Raw genomic sequence first — 23,805 nt, forward strand, 5'->3', positions numbered from 1 at the left:
ACAAAGAGTAGACAGAGCGTTCTTGTTTACATCACCGCCTTGTTGTAATAGAGCTTCCACATTACCCTGATGGACATAACAGATGTTGTTTCAAAGAGGTCCTCATGAGGATGTTGAAGTTAACCCTTTACAGCACGGTGGTGATGCGGAACAAATCTGGAGCTCACAGTTTGATGATGTTTGAGAGTGTTCTGGATCACAATACAAATATTCCCTTCTTTTTCTTTTTAAGGCCTTGCTGTTTATTCATTTTTTTCCTACAACAGCAAATTACAGAAGCAGTATTGAAAATAAAAGTCTTATTTTCTTGTTTTTGTAAAAAAAAAAAAACCAAAAAAAATCTGCACAAAATTTGAATGACAGTACAAAACGGAGCGTTAATATGCCATGTAAATGAAGGAGGGAGGGACATTACTGTTGGAAAATCTATTATGCCTTTTTCAATAATGAAAACATCTCAATATTTTTTACATTTCAGAATTATATCACATAATCTGAAACTATATATATAAAAATGATGAAAGAAATGTGTTTTTTGTGTTTTTGACTTTCTTCAGTTTTTTTTTCTTCTTTTTTTGCAAATGAACGCTATAAACACATAAACCTCTTAAATATATTTATCAGTGCAACATTGTTTCTTTTGAGTCCACGCTACAGTATCCTTTTTCTCTAGTTTAGCAGACGTTGCTGGAGCTACGGTCCTCTATAGCCAAAAAGCGCAGATGTTACGGTGTAGAGGTTGAGGAGAGTGGGACGCCAAATCTGAAATGAGCAAGCTGAGCATGTGTTCACCACGGCACAACATACAAAGCACACAGATGTAAAAAGACGTCACTCATCTCAGAAGCAAGTTTTTTGATTGTTTCATTGTGGTACAAAAAAAACCCCCACTGAGTTCTGGGTCCTGTGGGACCTTTTGTCCCGATACTCTCAGTTCACTTCCCCTTGGAGTGTTAAGCGGAGGCATTGTCCCAACCATCCATCTGCAAAAACAAGAGTCAATAGAGATTTTGAAGAGTTCACATCAAGGTGACGTTTGCACTTCTTTTAAGCTTAAAAAGACATAGAAAAACAGACATTGCTCCTCTCTACAAGAGTCCTATCATTTCCCCTGTTGATTTTTCTCTTCCAGGGCTCTGACAGGGCAAAGCAAGTAGTCAGTTCTTTTAGTGAGTGATGACCGTTTGGTGAACTGGGGGTCTTATAGTAGTTGTGGGTTGGTGAGATCCCCCAGCAAGCATCAGCAAGAGGGGGCAACCATCCTTTGGTAAAGCCAACGGAGGGATGCCAGTTGACCTGATTCAGGTGTCGCCCCTCGATCCTCCGCCGCACCAGTGTCCCGTTCTAATGACATCAGCTCTGACATCACAACGTTATGGCTGCTAAACGTGAAACACGTAAAAACTCTTTGCGGCCAAACAGGCCATTTTTATGCTACAATACAGCATGTGAACACTACAAACTGGGTTTATCATGAGACACATGTCTGGCTAAAAGTAATGATAGCACCATTCTTCAGTTAGTGTGTTAACCCCTCGTTTAATAGGCTTCTATCAGGAGGGAATCAGTAACAAAGTGCATTCAAGCTGCATTGTCCAGATAGCATTACTTCAGTGAACAATCCACAGTGATGTTTGGAGGTGATGATGAGTTTATCTAAGCAAAGCAATGATGATTGTTGGATTTTTTTGGTATGTTGGCAGATATTTTTATATATTTTACTACCTGCTCTGCCATCGAAATGAGCATGTTTGAAGCTAAGTGTAAAAAAAAAGTGGTGATCAGTCAGACTCACAGCAGAGATATGATGGAGAAATGAGAGATGGGCTGAGAAAAAGCCAAAAGTTCATCATGTCGGCTGATTTATTTTTTTGTTACCTCTTAATTCACCCTTGGGTGGTTTTTCGTGAAGTGCGTGTTTCGATGACAGATGGCTTGAATGCACATTGATATCGCTGTAACATCAGCACACACAAAAGTTTGCTCATCTGAGCAACGTAATCTAAAATGGAAAAAAAAAAACGGTAACACTGCACCTTCCACAAAACAGTCAGAAGATTGTATTTACACACACACAACCCATGAAAAAAGGGATACTGCAGCTTTTTTCCTTTTTACTTTCTTTAAAAAGGGCAATAAAATATATTAAAACTTATTTACAGTGTGTGGTTTTTTGGACAGAAAACAACAAAAACAAAACAAAGCGCTTTGATAGATTGGATCCTGTTTTGCAGGTATTTATAAGATAATGTGCCCCTGGTTTCTGTCATTATAACTTAAACCAAGTACAGTAAAAAACACCCAGATCAACAGAGGAGGCCAACCGAGATGTACTAAAGGCACTGTCAGAACCATACATTGCCATGGATGGGACCCTCACTTTAGAGTGATAGGGGTCAAAGGGGAAAGGGTACATGTTTCCGGGTCATGGGTTATGGGCACACCCTGTATGCCACACCATAGGGCAAATCTACAGTTTTGCCGGATATGGTTCATTTAGGATTTTGATACGTCTCTTTCAAAACTTGAAAATAAAGAACAGCCTTCATGAACTGATGATAAAAAAAACATTTCTTTCCCAGAAAATGATAAATACTTTAAACATTATTAATAAATTGGTCTCAACACCAGCATCCGATTGTAAAAATTAATGAAAATCAAAATAGAAAATTAAAATATCATCTAAATCATCTGTACATATTTTTTCTGTATTTGTTTTGTACACAGTGTCCCCTACTGGTAGGTTCTTTTTACTGCAGCTCCTGAGAAAAGCGTGGATCAGTCCAAACCTCCCATTGATTCCTGAACCTGTCCCTCATCCAGCGAGTTGAGGGCGTTGGCAGTCCTTACAGTCCGCCTACTCGCGGATATATGAGAGGATATGCCTACAGCCAGTCTGGTGCACGCTCTGTGAGCTCTGCACGTCATACAGTCACACAAATGCACTCAGTCCCACTTCACGCCTCTGAGTATGAACTCTGTACATTTAGTTTGTCCTTCTTTAGCTTGACACCGTCCACCAGTTCAAAGTTATAGTTTTCCAGGGCTGATAGGTTCCTGTCCGACATGCCTCCGTGCGAGCAGGCGCAGTACAGGACCACACCGCAAATGGCGCCCAGGAAGACCCCCAGAGCAGACATGGCGATGATAGTGATAAGGATTGGGTCGAGCGTCTTCAGCATGTTGCCTGCTCCGCTGATCTGGTTGGTTTCCACAAAGTCTGGGTATTCAGTGATCTCCTCAACTAGGGGGTAGACACATAAGCAGAGGAGGAGAATGAGATATGAGATATGAACCATGAAGGATTGAGAGAAAATGGTTCTTTAAAAGGAATACCACTAAATAAACCCTCCTTGTGAAATTACTTACTAATTCCATTGAAGGTATCCTCTGGTAACATAGGCTCAGTGGGTACGTCTGGATCTGTTTGAACAAAAATCCCAATTAAATCCAATGGTGGAAGAAAATAAACTGCAGTCCAAACTGTACAGTCATAAAGGAATGAATGGAGGCATTGTAACTATGACCACTAAAAGCCTCACCTTTGCAGTCCGTCATGCTGAGCCCATTGAGAACTTTAATGTCATCCACAGCAATGTCTCCCCAGCTCTTTCTCTCCACCAGCCCTTCGATCACCACCTTGAAATAAAAATAAAAAGAGTCACTTTTCATCTACCCTTTTTTTCAATGATGCAGTGGAAAAATAAACAAGTTACAAAAGAATTCTTATTTACCTGATAGGGTTTGTTCGTGCGTGGAACAAGGACGCGACCTTCCCTCCACCGGTTACCTTGGTGACCACTGACTGTCCACAGTAAGATGTCAGCCTGTCCATCAGCTGTCTGTTTGCGCTGTTTAATATGCAGTGTACCAATATGAGGTCCGAACATGTGGTACCAAAAGGACACACACAGGTCTGTGTCCGGGGAGCCGACCATTGGGCTGACCAGTCGAGCCACCTCCGTCTCCTGGGGACCCGTCGCCAACGTGTAGATGAAGTTCCCTGATCCACCTGTTAATGTTGGATAAAAGAACTTTAATCATCGACCGACAAAAAACAGGAGGTTGCATATTTCTTGTATAGCGGTATGGCAATTGAGCAGTATCCTTCAGGTCTCTCACCTGTGTGGTCCATGTTGGGTCCGGTGTTGAGGGTGGGGGTACCACTGGACTGGATCTGCCACTTTGAGCCAGTATCCTCTGACGTCCAGCTGCAGAAGGACGGGTCAGTGGCCCAGCCGAAGTCACAGGCAAACCACAGGAATGCTGCAAACATGATAAAGCAAGATGGTAAGGTGTCAGGAGGAGACTTTTCATCATCCTCCTTATTACAAAAGGAGAAATTGCCAAGAGCTCTTGGCTTTACCTGGGACAATGACCTGAGGGCCTGTCATCATATGACTGCAGGCTACACTTTAGGTCTTCATTCACTCATCTTACACGCTACAAACACTAGAGGGCAGCAAAGAACTGTGGGCTAAGCTTAGAGTTCCACAGTTGGGGAATAAAAACAGCTCACTCAGAAGGAAGAAACTACTGGGATGGAAGGATCATCTCAATGATCTCTTTTAATGAACTTAACCTATTAAGAGAGGTGTGGAGGGCCACTAAGACCATTAAGAATGGGCACAGTACAAAGGGGGGAGCAGAGGAAGATGGGGTCTAGTCATGGTGTCCAGTTGAGAAAGCAACATTCATAGCAACCCACAGAGAGCTGAGGATTTTTAATGAGAGCTGGGACAGGAGGTTTGAAGACAGCTATGGTAACAGTGCCGGGGCCCCATTCCAACAATGCAATCCCCCCACGGACACACGCTGCGGTGAAGAAGGCTCAGTCGAGGCCAGAAAATGTGTGGGAGCGTGGGTTTTAGTGCTCCTCAAATTGGATAAAGGAAGACTTCCAGGGAACACAAGGGAGTGAGACGTTTTGGGATGTTAGCCACGGCCTTAAACTCCGGCATGAGATGCTTTTTGAGATACAATGAGGCAGATTTCCAAATGACAAAATATACAGTCCCAGCCAATATCCCCTTTAATAATGGGAAGGTTTTAACAAGCTTCTGCAGGCAACAACTCTATTTACCAATTAAATGCAAAGGGTGGAATTCTCTTGTGGAGCTGCATTTCAGACGCCAAGCCGCTTTTTTGTGTCAAGAAATCCCATTTCCAATTAAAATGGTTTTGACTTTGGCTTTTTTTGTTTTGTTCCATTCTTGGGAGGTTTTGACTTCGGCTACCAACGAGCTCTGTATCCAAGATGAGCTGCCACATGAGTCACTTTGCCATTTGATAAAAAGAGAGAGAGACTTTTTCTTGCCGAACGCCGATGGAAACGACATCCTGCGAGATTAGGGTGCTCGGCACGCGCGCACCCGCCGCACGTACATACGCGGAGCTGATTAGCGTGCATGCTTTAAGAATCTCGAAATGAAAAGTCAGACAGATAAGTGTTTACCCACAGACACTTAGTTATGTTTATACACACGCTCCTGCACCTCAACCCTCATCTATTATCATCAGCTGGGGTCCCGGCAGACAGACCCAGGAGCAGGCTGATGGAGTGAAGGGTGGCTGGGTGGAGCTTACACTATGGCCCATTAGCCAAGGTCAGACTGGGGCATAGCCTCTCAGCTGGCTGCTGCCTCATCAACCTGCTACAGGAGTCAGTGCTACTGTATGTGTGTGTATATGTGTGTGCATGTGGCCCCCAAGAGCACCTAATTTCCTCCGGTCATTTACATTCTGCTTTCCTGTTTTGTATTGTTTGTCTTGTGTGTGTGTGTGTGTGTGTATATGTGTGTGTGTGTGTGTGTTTATTTAGTGCATGCCTGTGTCGGCCCAGTGATTAGTGATTATGCTGAGAAGGCAGCAGCAGAGCACCAGTGCTAATCATCAGCTAGCCCTGCATCACACAACCTCTCTCACCCTGTCAGCAGGAGCCTCTCAGGGCCATATCATCAGCTTTAATAACAGACACACATCAGAGGAGAGAGGCCGCCTCAAGCTGGCAATCATTAGCTTCTTGATAAATCTATGGAAATATATTCAAAACAAACCTTGAGCGGTTAAATATTTACCCCGCGTTTCAACAGTCCGGCATGCAGCAATCATAAAAGACACTCTGTCCTTAGTGAGAATAACCCTTTTTATGTGCAAATATTGATGTTTTCTGCTTACCTGGGATAGTGTCCACTTCAGCTGTGGTGGTGTCTGGCGTCGTGGTACCACCTGTCACGACACAAAGCGTCAGCACATTTAGCTTAGCCTGGATTCCTTTCAAAACGCTGCACACACGCACTAAATGTAACTGGCTAAATCAAGCTCGTCACACGACACATGCCTCGTCTTTTTCTTCATTCTCACCCTCCTCTCTCTCTCTCTCTCTCTCTCTCTCTGTTGATATATCTATCTTATGTAACGTGTTCAGAACACGTGACTGAGACGGTGCCATGCTCATCATTGGAGACTGCTGGTTAATGGGGGAGTGCAGGCAGCAGTGCAGGCACAGAGAGTTACTGGGTTAGTGGGCAATGAGGCCGAGAGGAGTGGGTGGAGAAAAGAAAAAAAAGAGCCGGAGGAGGACAAGCAAGGTGAGAAATGGAAGGATAGAGATGGAGGCTGTACGCAGGTTTAGAAGCAGGTGTGTGTGTGTGTGTGTGTGTGAGAGAGAGGACGTGCAAGTGAAATAATCCTCTCGTGAGCTTGCAGAGGTGGAGGTAAGAAGGGATAGGCTGTATAGAGAGAGAGAGAGAGAGAGAGATAGAGAGAGAAAGATAAAGGTGGGAGCTACAGGTGCAACTAATTAGAGGTGTGCAGCATGCCCGCGTTCACGTGGGTGTGTGCGCCCCTTGCTCGGGAGCGTGCACGGAGGATGGCAGATTAGCCGCGGTGTCAAATCGAACTGCGGCAGAGAGAAGTGAAGAGAAGGGAAAGCGGCTGTGGCACGGAATAGAGGGGAGCGGATCGAGCGTGAGCCGTGGCAGAAGAAAAAGGGGGAAGGAGGAGGAGGAGGGAGAGGAAAAGGGGGGGGGGGGGGGGGTTTGGTTGCAGTCTCATGAGGGCGATGTTAGCACCTGTCACATCGTAGTCATCACCTGTGCCGCTGTGGCAGCTCGCCTGGTCGTCGTCGCAGTCGTCGGATGGAGTGGTGCTAGGGACGATGGTTGTAGGAGGCAATGTGGGAGCTGCAGAGAAGAAGAAGAAGAGAGACAACAGATAACATATTGATTAGACTTCAGTTTAAACATGAATTCACTGCTGCAGGGGCTCAGCTACATCACTGTCATGTCAGAATTTCTGTTAAATGTCTTTATTGTTCACAAAATGTAAGAAAACATGGACAATCTGCACTTCAAATGACAAACTCAGCTTAAAAGGGAAAGTACTGTAGATGTTAAAATAACTACTTTGCTTTAGCTATTAGCACCTCTTTTTTTTTAATCAAGCTGTGGAGGTGTTGGTGTATAAATAGAGTTGAATCTAAAGCGTGGTGCTTTTAGGGTTTGTGCGGCTGAAGCTCAAAGTTGTAGAAACAGAGCTTGGGATTGGCTAAAGGCAGGGCTTCTGGCTGCCATAGCGGCCTATCATTATGGCCCTGCTCCACTCGGATGTGGGCAAGACCCAAGATCCCCACAGCCGTCCTGCAGCATGTGTGTGTGTTTACACTGAGTGAGTTGAATGGGCTTCCCCAGAAGCAGAGGGAAGGAAAAAGGATGAGGAGAGAGAGAGAGGCATAGATGGATAGAGGCAAACTGCCTGAAAATGTATGTGTATAGTATCTGTGTGTGTGTGTGTGACATTGTGAGTATGTGTGAGTGTGTGTGTGAGGCACCGCTCTCGCTCTCTCCCTCAGCTAGATGAAATATGAGGCAGATCAGCCCCTGTCAGATTCAGGGTGGGGAAGGTCAGGGATGGGGTCAGCGCTGCGTCAGGGGAGCCTCTCACAGAAATGAGGATTTAGCTCTCCTTCTACAGCTTGCTACACACACACACACACCTACTGGTACACATTAGTACAAGCACCTGCCTGTGTGTGTGTGTGTGTGTGTGTGATTGTGTATACATGCCTGTAACCACATGTTTGGCTGGGTGATTGCGGTTTCCCCTCTGCGTGAGTATGTGTGTGTTTGGCATTAACACTGAAAACAAGCATTATCATCTGACTAAAGCTCCCGGTGGGAGTCCATAGGCTTACGACGGAATGGGCCTCCCTGAAATCCAATATGTAAATCCACTTAGGGCGAGCCCGCTACACACTCTTACATCGCTGAGCTGTTTCTGCGCTACGTCAGCTTCGAGAGAAAAACAGATAAAGAGCTGGGGGGGGAAAAAAGTGTAATTTCAAAGATGGCAAAGTGGGTACAGCCCCTTTTAGAAAGAAGAGTGGGTTTGGGAGGAGTGTGATAGGGGCCAGGCTGCGATAATCCTACTTGGCCAGGTGGTTTTTCATTTGATCCCCCTCTAGAAGTGGCGAGTTATGAGGGCAGCTTTGATGTTACAAGGAGACAAGACAACTGTCCCTTGTCAGGATAAAGAGCGAGAGCTGGACAGCTGTGGGTTGAATACAGGGAGCCCTCACGCTCATCTTTAAATAACCAGAACTGTGGCAAAGGCATGAAGCACAGGCTACTTACAGCCACGTCATTAGCTAAGATGACAGATGGCTCACCTGTATGAGTGCGTGCGGCAATCTGACATGTTGAGAGAGTGAAAATGTCATTGCCAAGGTTTAAAACCTCACAACAGATGGAAATGTCATCGGCATGAGGGAAATAAAAGGTGTCACTCTGGGTAGTAACTTTGGTAGAAATGTCATTACCGCTGATAGAGAAATCATCGCTATAAGTAGAAAGGTCATTGTCATGGGAAGGACTGCCATTCCTACTTGGCTCCTTTGCCTCCTTACTTGCACCAAATCAGCTGTCATTTAGATGGAATAGATGTTAATGCGATTGCGGTTCCGGTTTACCTTCAATCTCGCAACCCAGGAGCTCCAGTCTTAGCCCCATCCCGGCAGGAGTGGCCCTCTCCGGGTAAATTCTGATGAATCGGGTAAGCAGGGGCTCCACCAACCTCAGCTCGGGTGTGTCGTAGTTGCTGTTCCCTTCAAATATCTGGTAGAGGAAAAAAGGAGAGAGGGACACAGACGAGAGAAGACAGAGCAAGCGAGTTAAAAAAAAAAGACATTAGGGACAATATTGCTGATAATGTCACTTCTGGCTGTTTGACTTATTCAGCTTTTCCCAAACGCAGACACCCCCGAGGCAGGCTTATTCCTGCCTTCTAAAAAAAAAAAAAAAAAAAAAAAAAAACAGACGAGGGGTGGCGGGGAGATTATGGGAAGATGGAAAGATGATGAGAAACAGCAGAAGATGACCAGAACTCTTTCATCTTCCTGACATCTAAAGAACAGCTTAGGTGGGTGACATAGGGGCGGGGGTAGGGGGCAAAGACAGCATGACACACACCTTTGTCAAAGCTAATTTACAATCCTTCAGTTCAGACCCTGAAGGAAGGAATAAAGGTGGGAAAAGAGGAGGATGTGAGAGATCCGCGAGAGAAGGCAGCGAAAGAGGAGATAGAGGGCTGATGGAAGTGGATTAATGGGTGTGACCACGTGAAGAAGCATGGTGCGACTGCCTTTAGATGTTGGGAACCTCTTAGACGAGGGGAGAGAGTCTGCTAACTAGGACAGGAGGGGGGGATATGGATCCTCCTCACTCCCTTCATAAATCAACCATCAGCCCATCTGGATCAGATTTATGCCCTGTCAGGGACGCTTGTAATTGGGGACGGGCTGCTGCAGCTCCTCCTGGTCCTGGAGGTAGGTGTGTGTGTGTGTGTGTGTGTGTGTGTGTGCGGTTGTGTACAAGCTCATATATATTCTTTGTGTGTAAGTGTGTGCATGCATTGGGCAAAGTGTTGCCGTGCGTCTTCCACGTGCGATCGGTGACACCTGCAGATAAATCTTAGGTCACTTCTCTAAGTCGCATGTTCTCTTTCATCTTCTGTCCTCCTCTTTCCTCTTTTCTTCCCACCTTCACTCACTCCGTTCACCCCTCCTTTTCTCTCAGGAGAGGTTTCACTATTCCATTGAAAGGGTCGAACTACTGCGTGTAGCACGGAATACAAAGCAGGAAGAGAGAACTGGGAAAAAGACTGTGAGAGACATGAGATGCTTATCCTAATGTGATTCAAAGCACCGCTGAAATTGACTCGCAACGATTGCCGAGTGACTCACAACTGCCGGGGATCAACACCGCGGTGAAAATTGACTAAATGCGTCATGATCTGAATTGATGCTCTGACATATCCGAGAGACATTTTTAGAAGCGTGTATTCCGATCATTTTCCACAATGCTGGAAGGTAAAACACCATTTTTTTGATTTGGGTTTGAAATCAAACCGTCAATTCCAATGAAAGAAAGAACTTTGCCATAAAGAATGTCAAGAGTTAGGGTTGGGTTAAGGTTACGCTTCAGAACCCAAATATCCCAGTGGTTTTAAACATCTTAAACATTACTCAAGGTTATTGTCTGTAACCGAAATCCTCTTACCTTTGGCTTGTTCCCGTTGGTGTCCAAAACCATCTGCCAATCGGAGCCGTTGTTGGTGTAGCCCAGGCGGAACTTCTTCATGAAGACCTTGTTCTCACGGTGCTTCCCTCCCTGGATGATCATCCCCTTCACCAGCTTCTCCTCACCCAGATCCACCTGCAGCCATTCATTGATGAAAGGTTGGGGCTGAGGGAGCAGGGTCCACCCGGTCCGGCTGGTCAGCAAGCGAGCGTTCTCCGGTACCCAGCTCCGATCGGTGTGAGAGGACGCTGTGATCTGGTTGTCGGTGATCAAGCCCGATACCATGCCCAGCATGCCCGAGCATGGGTACTCTGAAAAACAAAAGGGAATGGGAAAAAGTGCTTAGTTTTTTTTATATAAACTAATGGAAACCTGCAGAGATTCAGGGAACCAAAGGCTTGATCTATGTCCAAAAGCTTAATATTCATCATCATTTACAGCGCCACAAGTCTAGCTTGCTGAGTGTGAGGTTCATATAGGGGCAGCGAGGATATTGAAAGTCGAAATGAGGAAGACAATTCCCCAAACTCTTTGTGATGTTACTGTGATCTCTCCCTCTATTCTCTTTCTCTTTCTGTCCATAGATCTCATGCATACTAATTCCTCTGCCTGAAGCACTTGTCTCCAGGCAGCCAATTAAAACCCTCCTCTCCGTTGGTGCTTCCACCTCCTGCATTCTGGGAGCGCTTTTTCTTTTCATCTCCCTTATCCCTCCTCCTCCCTCCATAGGCTCACATATACTCACACAGCACAAAAAAAGAAAAAAAAGAAATTCTCTTTGTGTTTTATCTGCTGCTGCGCTCATCTACCTTCTGCTCCACAGCTGTCAACATCTGTGGGACTGTCTCCTTTTAACACCACGTCCACATTTTTTAAACTTTCTTCTTCTGCTTATTTTTATTCTACTTCTCTGATCGTATTCTATCAGAACTCTCCACTTTTACCATCTTTCGATCCATCTCTCACTTGTTTCCAAAGGGAGCAGCTGTTTTTCTTTATTTTTCTCACCCTTTTATCTTTAGAACATCCCTCCATATCAAAAGCAAGAAAAATCAACTTGTTGCTGCTGCTTGGAAGCAATTGTGTTTGTTTAAATCTAAAATGTTTTAACACGTTGTCACCTTCGTACTGCAGCAAAGACTGGGATAATCCGATAATTTCCAGTTTTAAGTGTGCTAAATTGTTGCCAGTATTATTCTATCTAATGACATGTATAATCTCAGGCTTATTTAAGGCACTGTGCTAGCAGTTTGTAAAGGTCAAGCACATTAGTTCATGATTCAGAGAGCTTTAGTGTAAGATGCGAATCATCAATAAATAGGAGGAAAGCTCCAGGAGTCATTTGTGGAATCTTTGCCATAATGTTTTCCTATCTGAACACACCTTTACAATTGTGAAACCAACTAATACCACGTGTGATACTTCTCCCCTTGTATTAGTGGTAAATAATCTTCCTGTGTGTCCCTTCCTAGCCTTCCTCCAGCACTTTAATACCAAGACACTGAGTCAGGGACCTGCGGTAAGCAATAACATATTTACTATCTGGGTCCCACGGAGGGATAAATCCAGGCATTATTACATCTTCTGTGTCTGTATGAGACAAAGTGTGCACTGTACCGCTGCAGGACTAAATGGCGTTAGCTGCATCTGGGAAAAAGTGAGCGAAGAGTCCGAGAACAAGGCCTCTTTCAGACGTGTCTTTCTCTCTCTCTCTGGTTATCTAAAGCCGCTCCAATGCAGACCCCGTGAGACGAATTCCCGGTCCTGAACTCCGGGACTAGGAAAGTCCAAAAAAACTGGAGCTCAAGGAACAAACGCTGGCGGTGCGGAAGCCTCCTGACTTATTTTCAGACTTTTTCCTCATTCTTTCTTTCGTCTTCGGCCAAGATCTGTTCGAGAGTGATCACGGGAGCCAACCTCTGGCAGAGCAAAGCTAAGGCAGTGCGCACTGACCGCCTTTGAAGTGGTGGGATATGAGAGGAAGGTATGAGATTGTGATCGAGAGTGTGTATGTGTGTGTGTGTGTGTGACTGATCTGAGTTTAGACACTTGGTGAACTCCCCGGGTCATCTGGAGCTGTTAATCGACTTCAGCTGCGATCACAGACGCTTCCAAAATGGCAAAGCACGCAATGACACACCCAGAGGAACAAACACGAGCGTGCGCCTTTGCGGACGGCGAGCGTGTATCTGGTGATGTGTGGGTTTGTGGCCCCGCATTTAGGGGTTTGGGTGGAGCATCAGCGGGTTGATCACAGATATTTATACACCACGGCCTATTTACAAACAACAGGGCGGTGGATCTTTTTATTAATGAGTAGCTGGGTGTATCAGCAGGGGCACGCGACCATAATGATTTAGGAGGAACATCTTGCAGCGTTCTGAGGTCCAGCTCCTCCTCTCTACTGATGCCTGAATGACATCTAAAGTGGACGGCAGGCACCTTTGAATATACAGCATGTTTTGGCTGCTATCATGACAGCACCCTTCAGAAAAAGTGAGCGTGCACTCAGAGGCTCCCCATAATTCTTTCTACACAAGTTCTTTATGAAGATTTTGCTATCAGGGATTCATAACTCATAAGATAGAATGGAGTGAGTCACCGAGTTTATGCAGCCCTCAAGAGCCTCATCGCTTCTCTCTCTCTTTCTCTTTCTCTCTGTGACTGTGCTGGTAGCATCCAGTGGAGCTGGCAGTGTCTTCAGAGCACCCATGGGTGCTGACGTCATCACGGAGGCCCTGTGGTGACTTCGATCTTGTGATGTGTTTACGCTCTGTGCAGCGGCTTGGTTGCGTGCCAGGAACACACGCCCCAGCTGTAACCCTGCTGTGCTCACGCTGCCATGCGCTATTACACGAACAGCCACACGTACTGTATGTAATGCATAGCTGCATGACACCACACGCACTAACACACAAGGACAACTGGCCCGACCACTGCTAATCCGAGCCCTAACTTTAATCCAAGCCTTAATCCTGAAGTAACAACAATGACAAAACAAATCCACTCTGTTTTATTCTGCCCTTGTAAGATATACTCCAAGTGAAGAAGTACACACAAAGGCAAGCACTAATTAACATTCAATACATACGCTCATAAGCCCATTGAGATGCAGGCAGATGTGCGAAAACCATATGAAAGCAGAGCCCAAACACACACACACACATACACACAAACACACATAAACACACACACACATTCACACATAAACACACACACACGCCAGTCTCATTAAAATAACATCGACAAAAAGGCAAAAGATGAGAAGGTCTTTGCCAAAATCAAAGATCTGTAAGCAAACGACAGACTGTGGCTAAAGAGGAGGCTGAGACCAGACCAGCAGGAGGGATGGGACCGTGTAGAGCCCACCCAGCACCCGGCTCCCCTCTGCCTGCCAGCTGTTGGCTCCATTCATATTGAATGAGGTACATCTAAACATGGGGTAACATAAATAGGTAATCCTCCTTCGTGCGCCACTCCTCTATTATGCAGAAGCTTTTTCTTTAGCCTTGGAGGACTTCTCACAGATACATAGCTTCTCCTCACACCTGGCAGAGGTGAGGTGTTTGTGCAACAGAGACCGGGGTGGGAAGAGGTATAAACAAACACTGGAACATGTGCAGAAATGCTAAATCATGACATCATCTCGTGAATGTGTTCAATATTTCATCAGGATATAAATGGTGTAATGTGTTGTGTGTTTTTAGTGGTAGGTTTAAGCAAAGGCAGAGCTGATGTGTGTGTGTGTGTGTGTGTGTGTTTGTATGTATGGATCTCTGCAGTACCAACCTGATATCTTACATCCATACACCTCGAAGCGCAGCGCGATGCCTGTTTCCCAGGTAACGGGACGGATCCGGATGAAGCGCGTCAGTGTGGGTTTGGGCAGCATCGTCTTGGCAACGTCTGCTGGGTTGGTGTTGCCTTGGAAAACCTGCGAAAGAGGCAGGAGAAAAAGTCAATTATTGACAGAAAGTTGAGATGCAGGGTGGATATTTTTCTGAAGCCTGGGCTGCAGCGCATTTAGAAAAGAGAGCAAACGCTGGGGAGAGATTTGCATTGGTTTTAAACACAAGAGGTTAAGTTGCTGCAAGTTTTTCCTCAAAGCTGAAAATAAACAATAAAACTGCTGGAGCTGAGAAACTGATTTTATTGTGAGTGAAGGTAATGACACATAAAAATCTTCAAATCTAAATGAAAAATCTAAAAAGGACCATCTTTACAGTGTGGTGGTATGCTGTGTAACACAACTTTTACACATAAAACAAAGTTGCGTGACACTCTTAAAGTTGTTCTTCCTCTTTCCATGCACCACATGTCGCAAACAGCCCATGTCCTGTGAAACCCGATGCGGTATCTGTAACACGGACAGGACCAGATTGGCTCAAGGTGCCCCCTTTTCTGTCCTCTAGTCCCAGATCTGGTGGATGTTTTACTGCAGTGTCTTGTTTAAAAGGTCAGAGATGTCAATGTTCTCCCCTGGGGTCGGTTGACAGTTTACTAGCACCATACGTAGAGGCCGGCCACCCAGCGTAACAACTCCCAACAGTCCATCACAGTTCATTCCGGGTAATTGAATCACACCGCTGACCATACGGCCTACTGACCTCCCTGACTGAGTCGCTATGTGGCTGAGAAAGAGAGATAGATAGAAAGATAGTTCAGCATATCTACGCTCAACTACAACACCACCAGGGTTGAAACATTAGTCTATACTTCCTGGCTACCCCCACCCCCCCCCCTTCTGTAATCCAGTCTCTGAGCAATACCTGTCAACCACGCCGCTAAGGGACTCAGCAACAAATATTCATCCACTCTCTTAAATGTCACGCCGAGTCTCTCCTCCGCTAGCTAACTGTAAAGTGGCTTTTTCCAGAGCTACGGTAAGACGTCAAATTGCAGGCTCAGCATGTAGCAAATGGTGCCCCTCTGCACAAAAGCACTTTAGAGTCCGGAAAAACACAGAGCGGGCTTACCACAGCACCTTTAAGCCGCCACTTTACAGAAGGGACTGTGTACTTTGAAAGAGACCATAAAGAATCAGGCCCTGAGGGCATGTGTACACAGCAGCACGAACACGCTTGTTTGGATGCTGTGTTGCTCTTGAGAACTTTTTTTTTTTTTTTTTGGTTCCACTTGCAGCCTCACACTTTTTCCGCTTAAAAATACCTCGTGGTGTTAACATGTCACACAAGACAACACAACGTGAGGACTGTCCAACACACACACACACACACATGCTTCCCTCAGCCTCTGGACACCCACAGTGGAGGGTGTGTTTGCTTCCAGATGGACAAAACCTGGTCTGTTGACAGGCCGATCAGCAATCGATAGTTACAGCCTGTCACGCTCCGGTCAAGCATGCCATCCCTCCACCTCTTCTTCTTTTCCCCTCTCGCCTTGGACCCACCTCTACCAGCTGCTCAAACATGACAGCCTCTCCTTTTTTTCTCCACCCCTTCTATCCATATCTCCCTTTTTACTCTTGTTTGTCAAGTCTTTTGTCATCGCCGCTTCTTTTTACGACAAGCTGAAGGGTGCCTGACATAAACCAGAAGCTACATTCCTAACAAAACCTTCCCTATGGCTACTGCGGCGCTATTAGCACGGCAACACGCGCTGTAAATACTCTCCACTTACACAGTCGGTATGGTATAATTGCATGTTTTGAGACAGAGACTCAGAAGTACATATAGCTGGGTATTCCCCCTGTTGTTGAAATCAAAGGCGACTCAGAGCAGACCACAATTCAAGTCAGCTGTCTTCTTAAAGATGGGTTATTCTAAGTGCATTACATGTGTATGTATGGAGTGGTTTCTATGACACAGGGCATGCACACACTAAAATAAACTTTTCACTATCTAGCCTGGCCTTAAAGTCTTATGTCGAGCTGAGGGCTGCAAGTATTTAGACAAGTTATCCAAACCTTTACAGATAACGAAACTTTTTTCCACCGCAGAGTAACTTAAGAGTGCAGAGATGATGTCATTAGACCGCTGAGTATTAGCTACCTTTTGTTTGGAGCCCTCCTTCAGCGTGATCCAATCCTCTCCATTAGAGCTGACGTCCACTTTGTAAGACTTGACAAAGTAAACCCTCCTGGTCTCCTGGGAGATGGCGCCCTGGGTACCGATGGCCGAGACGAACCGCAAGAACCCGAGATCCACCTGTGAGGACAAAAAGAGAAGAGATAAGTGAGGAAAAGCTGCTGAAAAAATCATTTATAAGGACTAAATTCCATCGGCGCTGTAAGCACGACAGTATTTTCTCTTTTTTCAGCGTTTGACTGCTGTTTCTCTTTTTTCTCTTTTTCAGCGTTTGACTGCTGATTAAGTGGAGCACATTCAGCTGAAAGCAGAATACTATTCACCTTTTAAAAGGCATGAATTCTTTTTTTTGAGGGAAAGGTTTTTAATGCACATGTCTGTATTAATAATGCACTGACACGCCGGGAGAGTTAAAAATATAACCCCCCGCTATTAGAATCACCTCTGGCCATGGTCTCGTCAGCTGCTACCTGGAATTTAATAAACAGCAATGAAATGATATTCCGGCTAATGAAAGAGACATAGGATGACAACTTAATTTCCTGAGATGGGAGACAAGAGCTTATTGGATAAAAGTGAACGCCGGATAGAACGAGGGGTTCCGCAATCGCATTATCAAAATCGGCCAAGAGGAAAGAGAGATAGATTGAATATCAAATATTGTGCCTTTAAAATATGCAGGGCTTTATAAAGTAATCATGAACTGCGGTGCACTACCGGAGGAGCTATTATATTTTCACAAGGAGACAGCCAGAAGCTTTAGGGTCAGTGCACGTCTGTTCTGTGTTCGCATGTATGGGTTTTTATATGATCTGTGTGTGTGTCTGCTGGATTTAAAGGTGAAGCTGAGCAGAGAAAGACGCTGGTTTGCATCAGACCTGGTAAAGGAGCACACTGTCTGTCTGCCGAGCGTCATGCCCGCTCACGACGATGACCGTCCCTGACAGGAAACACACAAAAACACAAACACACAAACACACACACATACGCCCTTCTGGATGTCACACTGGCTTTTGTTTCTGTGGTAAGAATAGCCTTCAAACTGGCTTATGATCCTGTTAATGCTTCTGTCCGTTGCCTGTCTAACTGCATTGGGAGCCAACAAGAGAGCTGCTATCTCTGCCTCTGGGACACACGCACACACACACACACACACACACACACATAAACTCACACATATACAATTCCTCAGTCACCAGTGGTAACAAATCCGTTGCTCCTGACCTCTGTGGAGGCTACTTAACCCCACCGTACCATCCCTTCATCCATAACAGAGAGAAAAAAAGAAGAGTGGTTTCAGTGTGAGACTGGAGGGCTTTCAAAGTATGCTAACTCCCCTGCATTTAATAGCGGCGCGCTTAAGTCGAACAAGCGTTAACAGGGTCTCTGACAGGCCGAGCTGATGTTAATGAGGAGTAATGGCGTTTGCGTGCAGGCCTCTTAGAACACGGGAGCGGTGCAGGAAGCCAGGGTGTCGGTGGAACAGGTTTTCCAGATCGCGATGACGGACGGGTGGGCTTTGATCTGGACGCGCGATGGGCTCGGAGCTTTGACGGATGGCGACCGGAGTCTTGAGTAGATTACCGAAATTGACGCAGAGGAGTTCATCGGTATGTGAGGGTGCATAAGCGAGGAAGAGTGTGACAACAGTGAAATCCCTTATGTGAGAGCTGAGAGCAGACAGACGCGATCAAAGCCAGGGTAGATCTGTCTCCAAAAAGAGCTCCATGGAGTTCCAGGATGTTAAATTCATATACTTACTCAGCTCCAGCTAAGCTTCGCCTGCCAGCCTTATATACAGTACTGTACCACGCTTAATGAGTCGGAGTCAAAAGCAGGAGAGGAACATCTGCATGCCACAGAGTGCCGGTCACTCCTCGAATTCACATTTTACTTCTCGAAGTAAAAAAGACAAACAGATGGGAGCAATAAATGACGTTCCACTATGCTATTCTCTCACTCTCACTTGGCCACTCAAAGGATTTGGATGGATGGAGACTAACAAAAAAGACAGTCACATATACAGAGATGGAATACTTTTGTTCCTGTCTACAGGCTCAATGGGGTTTACTCAGTAAGTCCCAGATTTCTTTCGGGTCCACAAATAGAGACAAAATCAAATCCCTCCAGCTTCAGATGTTTCTCATTTAATAACGCAAGGAGCTGAATTCCTCTCTGCTGGTTATACATATATATGTGCCAGCGCTGGATGAGGAAAGAATAAGGGGATGGCAGTGAGGCCCAGGCATGTCTTTAACATCTGCACTTAGACGGGCTGGTGTGACTCATATCCAGACTAGACCAATGGCAAAGCGGCTTACTGAAAAGGCTTACCTAAAAAAAGGTCTAATAGGAAGACTTGGCCGTGGGATGTTTTCTCTGAAAGGATCTCATTAGGTGTAATGGAGAAGAAGAGCCGCCGGGAGTGAAATGAGTGGCGGGGCTAATTGGGAACACTCATGGGTGCTCAGACTCAAACAATCCCAGCATGCTGAAATATGACTATGGTTTGAAGAGGGTTGGACGAATATATCGGTTTAATCAATAGTCAGGGCCAGTGGGATTTTTTTTTTCTTTTTGTTTTTTGCAAATTATTACTTTCATTTTAAAAAAAAGGCAGCCGTTTAACCAGCAGCTGGTTCTCTGCCATGTCATGGGTGTGGTGTTTTAAAGAGCTGCACATAGTAACATATTTTTATCCCTTTGTGGTTTAATACTTTTAAAGGTGCAATAAATCACGCTGATTGAGAGGGTGCGCCATACTGACAAGAAGGAAAACTGAATAATTAAGTAAGTATTTTGGCACAAAAGCTCAATGTAAGCTGTGACAGGACGTGAAACATAGCAGAAGGGACGGAAAGGGCGAAAGATGAAGTGGCAAAAAAAAAAAAAGTGAGGACGAAGAGAAGAGCGAAACGGGCAAGGTCCGGAGGGCAAACGAGCCGTTGACAGTGATGCCTTAGAAGATGTGAAGGACAGAACCATGGGGGGGGCCTATGGTGAAGAAGTGCACAGTCTAGATCAATTTCACAGACACGGGGCTGATAACAGGGCCTGGGTAATAAGCAAAGCATGATTTATTAATGGCTCCTTGTTAGAGGCGGAGGGAACGAGGCTGAGGCTGAGCCGGCAGACTGAGGTTACGCGGGTCAGGGAGAGAAGACGGGCTCTGCCAGGACGCTTGGATGTAAAGCTCAGTCCATTCCGTACCGCAGAAGCCACCGTGAAAACAAACAGGCCTGGGTAATGATTACTAGTGGGACTGCTTTTAGCCCAGAGCGACAGACAGCACTAACTGGCCTATATGCATAAAAACCAATAAGCAACGTTTAGGAAATCACACACAGTTCTCAGCGGATCTTAGCTAAATATATCACTCTCAGATGATAAAGTATTTGTCATCAAGCCCCGAAAGTCTGAATCATGTTTAATGGGTGATGTAATCACGGCGCAGAAAGGTGTGAATAATGACTCCTAATCTCATGTTTAGGAGGAGGTGCCGCATTTTGAAACTTTGCTGATATTACAAGATGAAGTTTGTGTCTGGGTCGCATTCACCTTATTCTTATTTCGTGTTTGGACCCACCTATAGACAAAATGACACTATACATTCTGGGCATGCCGGCGCACTGTAACTCATATCTAGGAGGGGACACATACACACTCGGAGCCATAAACATGCCAGGCTGGGTAAGAAATCATCCAGACTGCTCCGAATCTTTTCCATAAAGCAACAGCAGGCTGATATGTGGGCAGGACTTCAATGTGTCCTTGTCTCCGAGGAGTTTCTTCACGCTCCAGTGTGGTCCAAAATATGTGTGACGCTTTGAGTGTGTCTGTTTTTCGGGAGGGGGAGTGTTCTCTACCTTCCCGTTATGAGGCCAACTGATAACTCAAAAAGCCCTTTTTGCCTCACAACAGCCAGTGTACACGGCTCCAGTCGTTTCACGGGCTAATGAAACCAGAAAGGCAGAAAAAGAATTAGACGTGCTCGGGCTTGTAACATCAGCCAGTTAAAACCTGGTGTGCGTGCAATTAGATCAACTTACCGAAACACACATCGGCCATTTGAATGAGTTTATATACAAATGAGTGACACACAGTATATTTGTGTGTTTGTACCAAATTTGAAAAGATAATTTCCCAATTATCCCTCAACGGTGTCGGCAGCTGTAGGCGTGATCATTAGGTCTAGCTGCTGCTCGGCGTATTGTCTGTGTGACTGTGTGTGACTCAGATGTGCAGCGAGGCCACATGATACGCATTTGAGGCAAAGGCCAGTCATTGTTGTGTGGGTGCAGAGAAGGAGACATGCGGTTTATAAGGCGGGCGAGGAGAGGGGGGGGGGGGGGGGGGGGCAAAACAGCAAAAAAAGGCTCAAAAGCTCTATCTCTCAATGCTTGATTGGCTTATAATTGAGTTGCCAGGGAGTCGTGTGCAGCAATCTGTGCTCCGAGAGAAGTTTACCAAATACTTTCATACATTTCTCTGCTTCCCCAAACAGTAATAAGGATGTGGGTGTGTATGTGTGGGGAGAGGGAGGGGAGAGGGGGGCAACTTCCCATCTGCGTGTGCGTGTGGGCTGCTGACTGAATAACCGAGGCCTCTGGGGAATGAGTTTATTCGCTTTTCCCTTACCAAAAAAAAAAACCAATGAGACAAATGTAGAGGGTGAAAAAGGACGGGAGGTTTCCAAAAGTCAAAGAGCAGCTGGTAGACATAGACAACCACTGGAAATGCTTCACGGATCTCAAAGGGTGGTACAGTCAGAAGATAGCTTGGAATCATCAAGTAGATGCCAAGCCTCCAGTCACCTGCATATGAAATCTGATTATAATATCCTTTGTATGGTAATGAGAGAAATATGATAGTTTTTTTTGTGTGAGCTGACAGCTGAAACAGTTATTTTGCTAGTAGAAGTCTTTCCAGCTCCATATGCAAGCATTCCTAAGCCAAGCTTTTAAGCAATCTGTCCACTAATTTCACCTACAGTACTTTTGGTGTTGGTAGTGGAAGCTTTTTTGGAATAGCTCCATTACATTAAAAGTGTAATTAATTCTCCTTTTCATGAAAATTGTATTACTCAAACGCTCCAGGACCTATGAGCTCCATTCACGACCCTCCATTTATCACAATATCCACCTGACGGAATTGCGGTTTAATTTTAGCCCCTGACACCTTCTTTGGTGGCTTTTAAATTATGCATGTCTTCCCCCATGCGCCAATCACGCTGCTTTTTTCCCTGAGAAAATAAAAAAAGAGGCATATCCGTAGAAGATGGGATGACCGCTATAATAAAATAAATGGTTGTGCGGTTTTGCTGTGGCGTGTGTAAAAAAAGTGTGTTTGGGTATTAGTGTTTCATGATTAAAAGGTTTCAGCTGTTAGAGGAAGGATTTGTCACTTCCATCCTCGCCACACACTCACATGAGTAAAGCTGTGAGTAATGATAGTGAAACCAAGGAGCAGTGATAGGGATGGAAAAGGAAGCAACCAGGATGCATGTCATGTCTGGGAAGCTGCTTTACAATCCTATCTCAGGACATACAGCTGTGGATGACTGTTTAGCGATAGCGTTGACTACAAGGCTTCCAGGCGTTTGGCTCATCTGTGGCGCAGACATTGCAAATGACACTGATTACTGAGCTGAGAGTTTTTTTTTTGTCTCCGAGTACTTACGCAGCACTGTTTCATTTCATTACATCATGCCATCCCTCATGTTTCGGCGGCGACTACCGCTCAAGTGTGTCTCTCTACCCCCTCCTTCCCTCCCTCCCTCCCTCCCTCCATCCCCCTCCATTGATTTTCCAATTGAGAGCGAGGCCTGGGAAACGGCGGCGGCTGGCAGAGACAGCATCCATTGTTTGCATTTTGTACGGCGCGACGACTACGACGATGATGATCTCACCGCGGCCCGGCCTCCGAACTCTCTCCTGCTTCTCGCTAGACCTCATCAACTGAGAAAGCTGCTGTTAATTACAAGCCCGGTGTTCAAATTACTCATCGCTGGGGCGCAGTGGCAGTGAGCTCCAAAGCAGGGGACAGGAGAAAGAGAAAGAGAGAGAGAGAGACAATGGGGGCATTTCTACAACTCATTGACCTGAAGTAACTGAAAGCATATGTGGATGAAACAGGACAAACAGGATAACCTTTGCACTGGGCGCCGTGGAAAAGATCAACGCTACGGTGGCCAGAGTGGTGGTTTTTTTTCATAGAGGAAGCAGGTAATTAGCGGTCGTTCGGTTGGTCAGGCGGCTGGTCCCAATCTGTTATCTTTAGTAAGTGGAACAGATTGGAGGAAATATACATGCATGAGGAAATATGGTCAAAGCACATATCTCCCTTTCCCCCCATCACCACAACCACAACCAATGTTACAAACTCCTATGTAAGCCCCCTGACAAACCCTCCCCTCTGTAAATGCTTGACTTTACCTTGAGATGACTATCTCACGGAGAAGATAAAGGAGCATACTGTGTAAACAAACACTGATATGCGTCCCCCCATGCTCGCTGCTTTCATCTATCAGAAAGTCAAGATTAAAGCATTTCTAACATGAGAAGACTCCGACTCATAATCTCCCCTCACGACCGAACAATTTAGCTTATCAGAGACACGTATACATGCTGATGCCGGCAAATACATAAGTGCAAATAAAGTAATCATGGATAATGCATCCCGGCAACAAGATTGTAGATAATGAAAGGAGCTATTGAAGTTAAATTATAAACACGGAGGAGAGCAAATCAACTTGAGCTCGTAAAGATAAAAAAGTCCCAACCGAGTGTATGACATGAAGTGTATATTGCCATTATGACATGCTCAATAAAGAGGCTTTCAGGTATTGGCTTGGTTGGTCTCCCTCCAAGGCGGTGTAAATTATTCATGTTCTGTGTATGTGCAATCAATGGCAGCTGCCTGACAGAGATCCACTCCTGCTTTTACTGCATCATTCAGATGATGCAGTGACTCCGGATAGTCAACAAAGCAGTGTCAGCCGTGTCAGCCTCTTAGCAGTTTTTCCTCCCATTGAGGTCCCGAAGGAATCTTTCCTTTTCAAAGCCGTGATGCGCCAATCTACAAACATACACTTTCCCCTCCTAAGAGATGAATGTGTTGCACAGATGCAGGTATTTCCTCGCTCCGGTGCCGTGCGTCGTTCAAGGTTTTCTTCGTAGAGC

General features: G+C 45.5%; 1 protein-coding gene across 2 annotated transcripts in view; it reads right to left on the reverse strand.

The window, feature by feature from the left end:
- Positions 1-280: 280 nt before the first annotated feature.
- Positions 281-23,805, reverse strand: part of nrp1a (neuropilin 1a) — a 61,828-nt gene continuing 38,303 nt past the window's right edge. Inside the window, exons 8-18 of one of the 2 annotated variants that reach the window (XM_062441751.1) lie at positions 16,589-16,744; positions 14,367-14,511; positions 10,557-10,888; positions 8,969-9,113; positions 7,074-7,184; positions 6,178-6,228; positions 4,123-4,266; positions 3,735-4,012; positions 3,543-3,639; positions 3,370-3,423; positions 281-3,244 (exon numbers count right to left, since the gene is read on the reverse strand). In XM_062441751.1, coding sequence (XP_062297735.1) covers positions 2,958-3,244; positions 3,370-3,423; positions 3,543-3,639; positions 3,735-4,012; positions 4,123-4,266; positions 6,178-6,228; positions 7,074-7,184; positions 8,969-9,113; positions 10,557-10,888; positions 14,367-14,511; positions 16,589-16,744 — 1,800 coding nt within the window. In that variant the 3' untranslated portion in view covers positions 281-2,957. The remainder of the gene's footprint in view (positions 3,245-3,369; positions 3,424-3,542; positions 3,640-3,734; positions 4,013-4,122; positions 4,267-6,177; positions 6,229-7,073; positions 7,185-8,968; positions 9,114-10,556; positions 10,889-14,366; positions 14,512-16,588; positions 16,745-23,805) is intronic. The other variant, XM_062441752.1, reaches the window with a different exon arrangement.

The sequence above is a fragment of the Scomber scombrus genome, chromosome 20, assembly GCF_963691925.1.
Source record: "Scomber scombrus chromosome 20, fScoSco1.1, whole genome shotgun sequence".
Taxonomy (NCBI): Eukaryota; Metazoa; Chordata; class Actinopteri; order Scombriformes; family Scombridae; genus Scomber; species Scomber scombrus.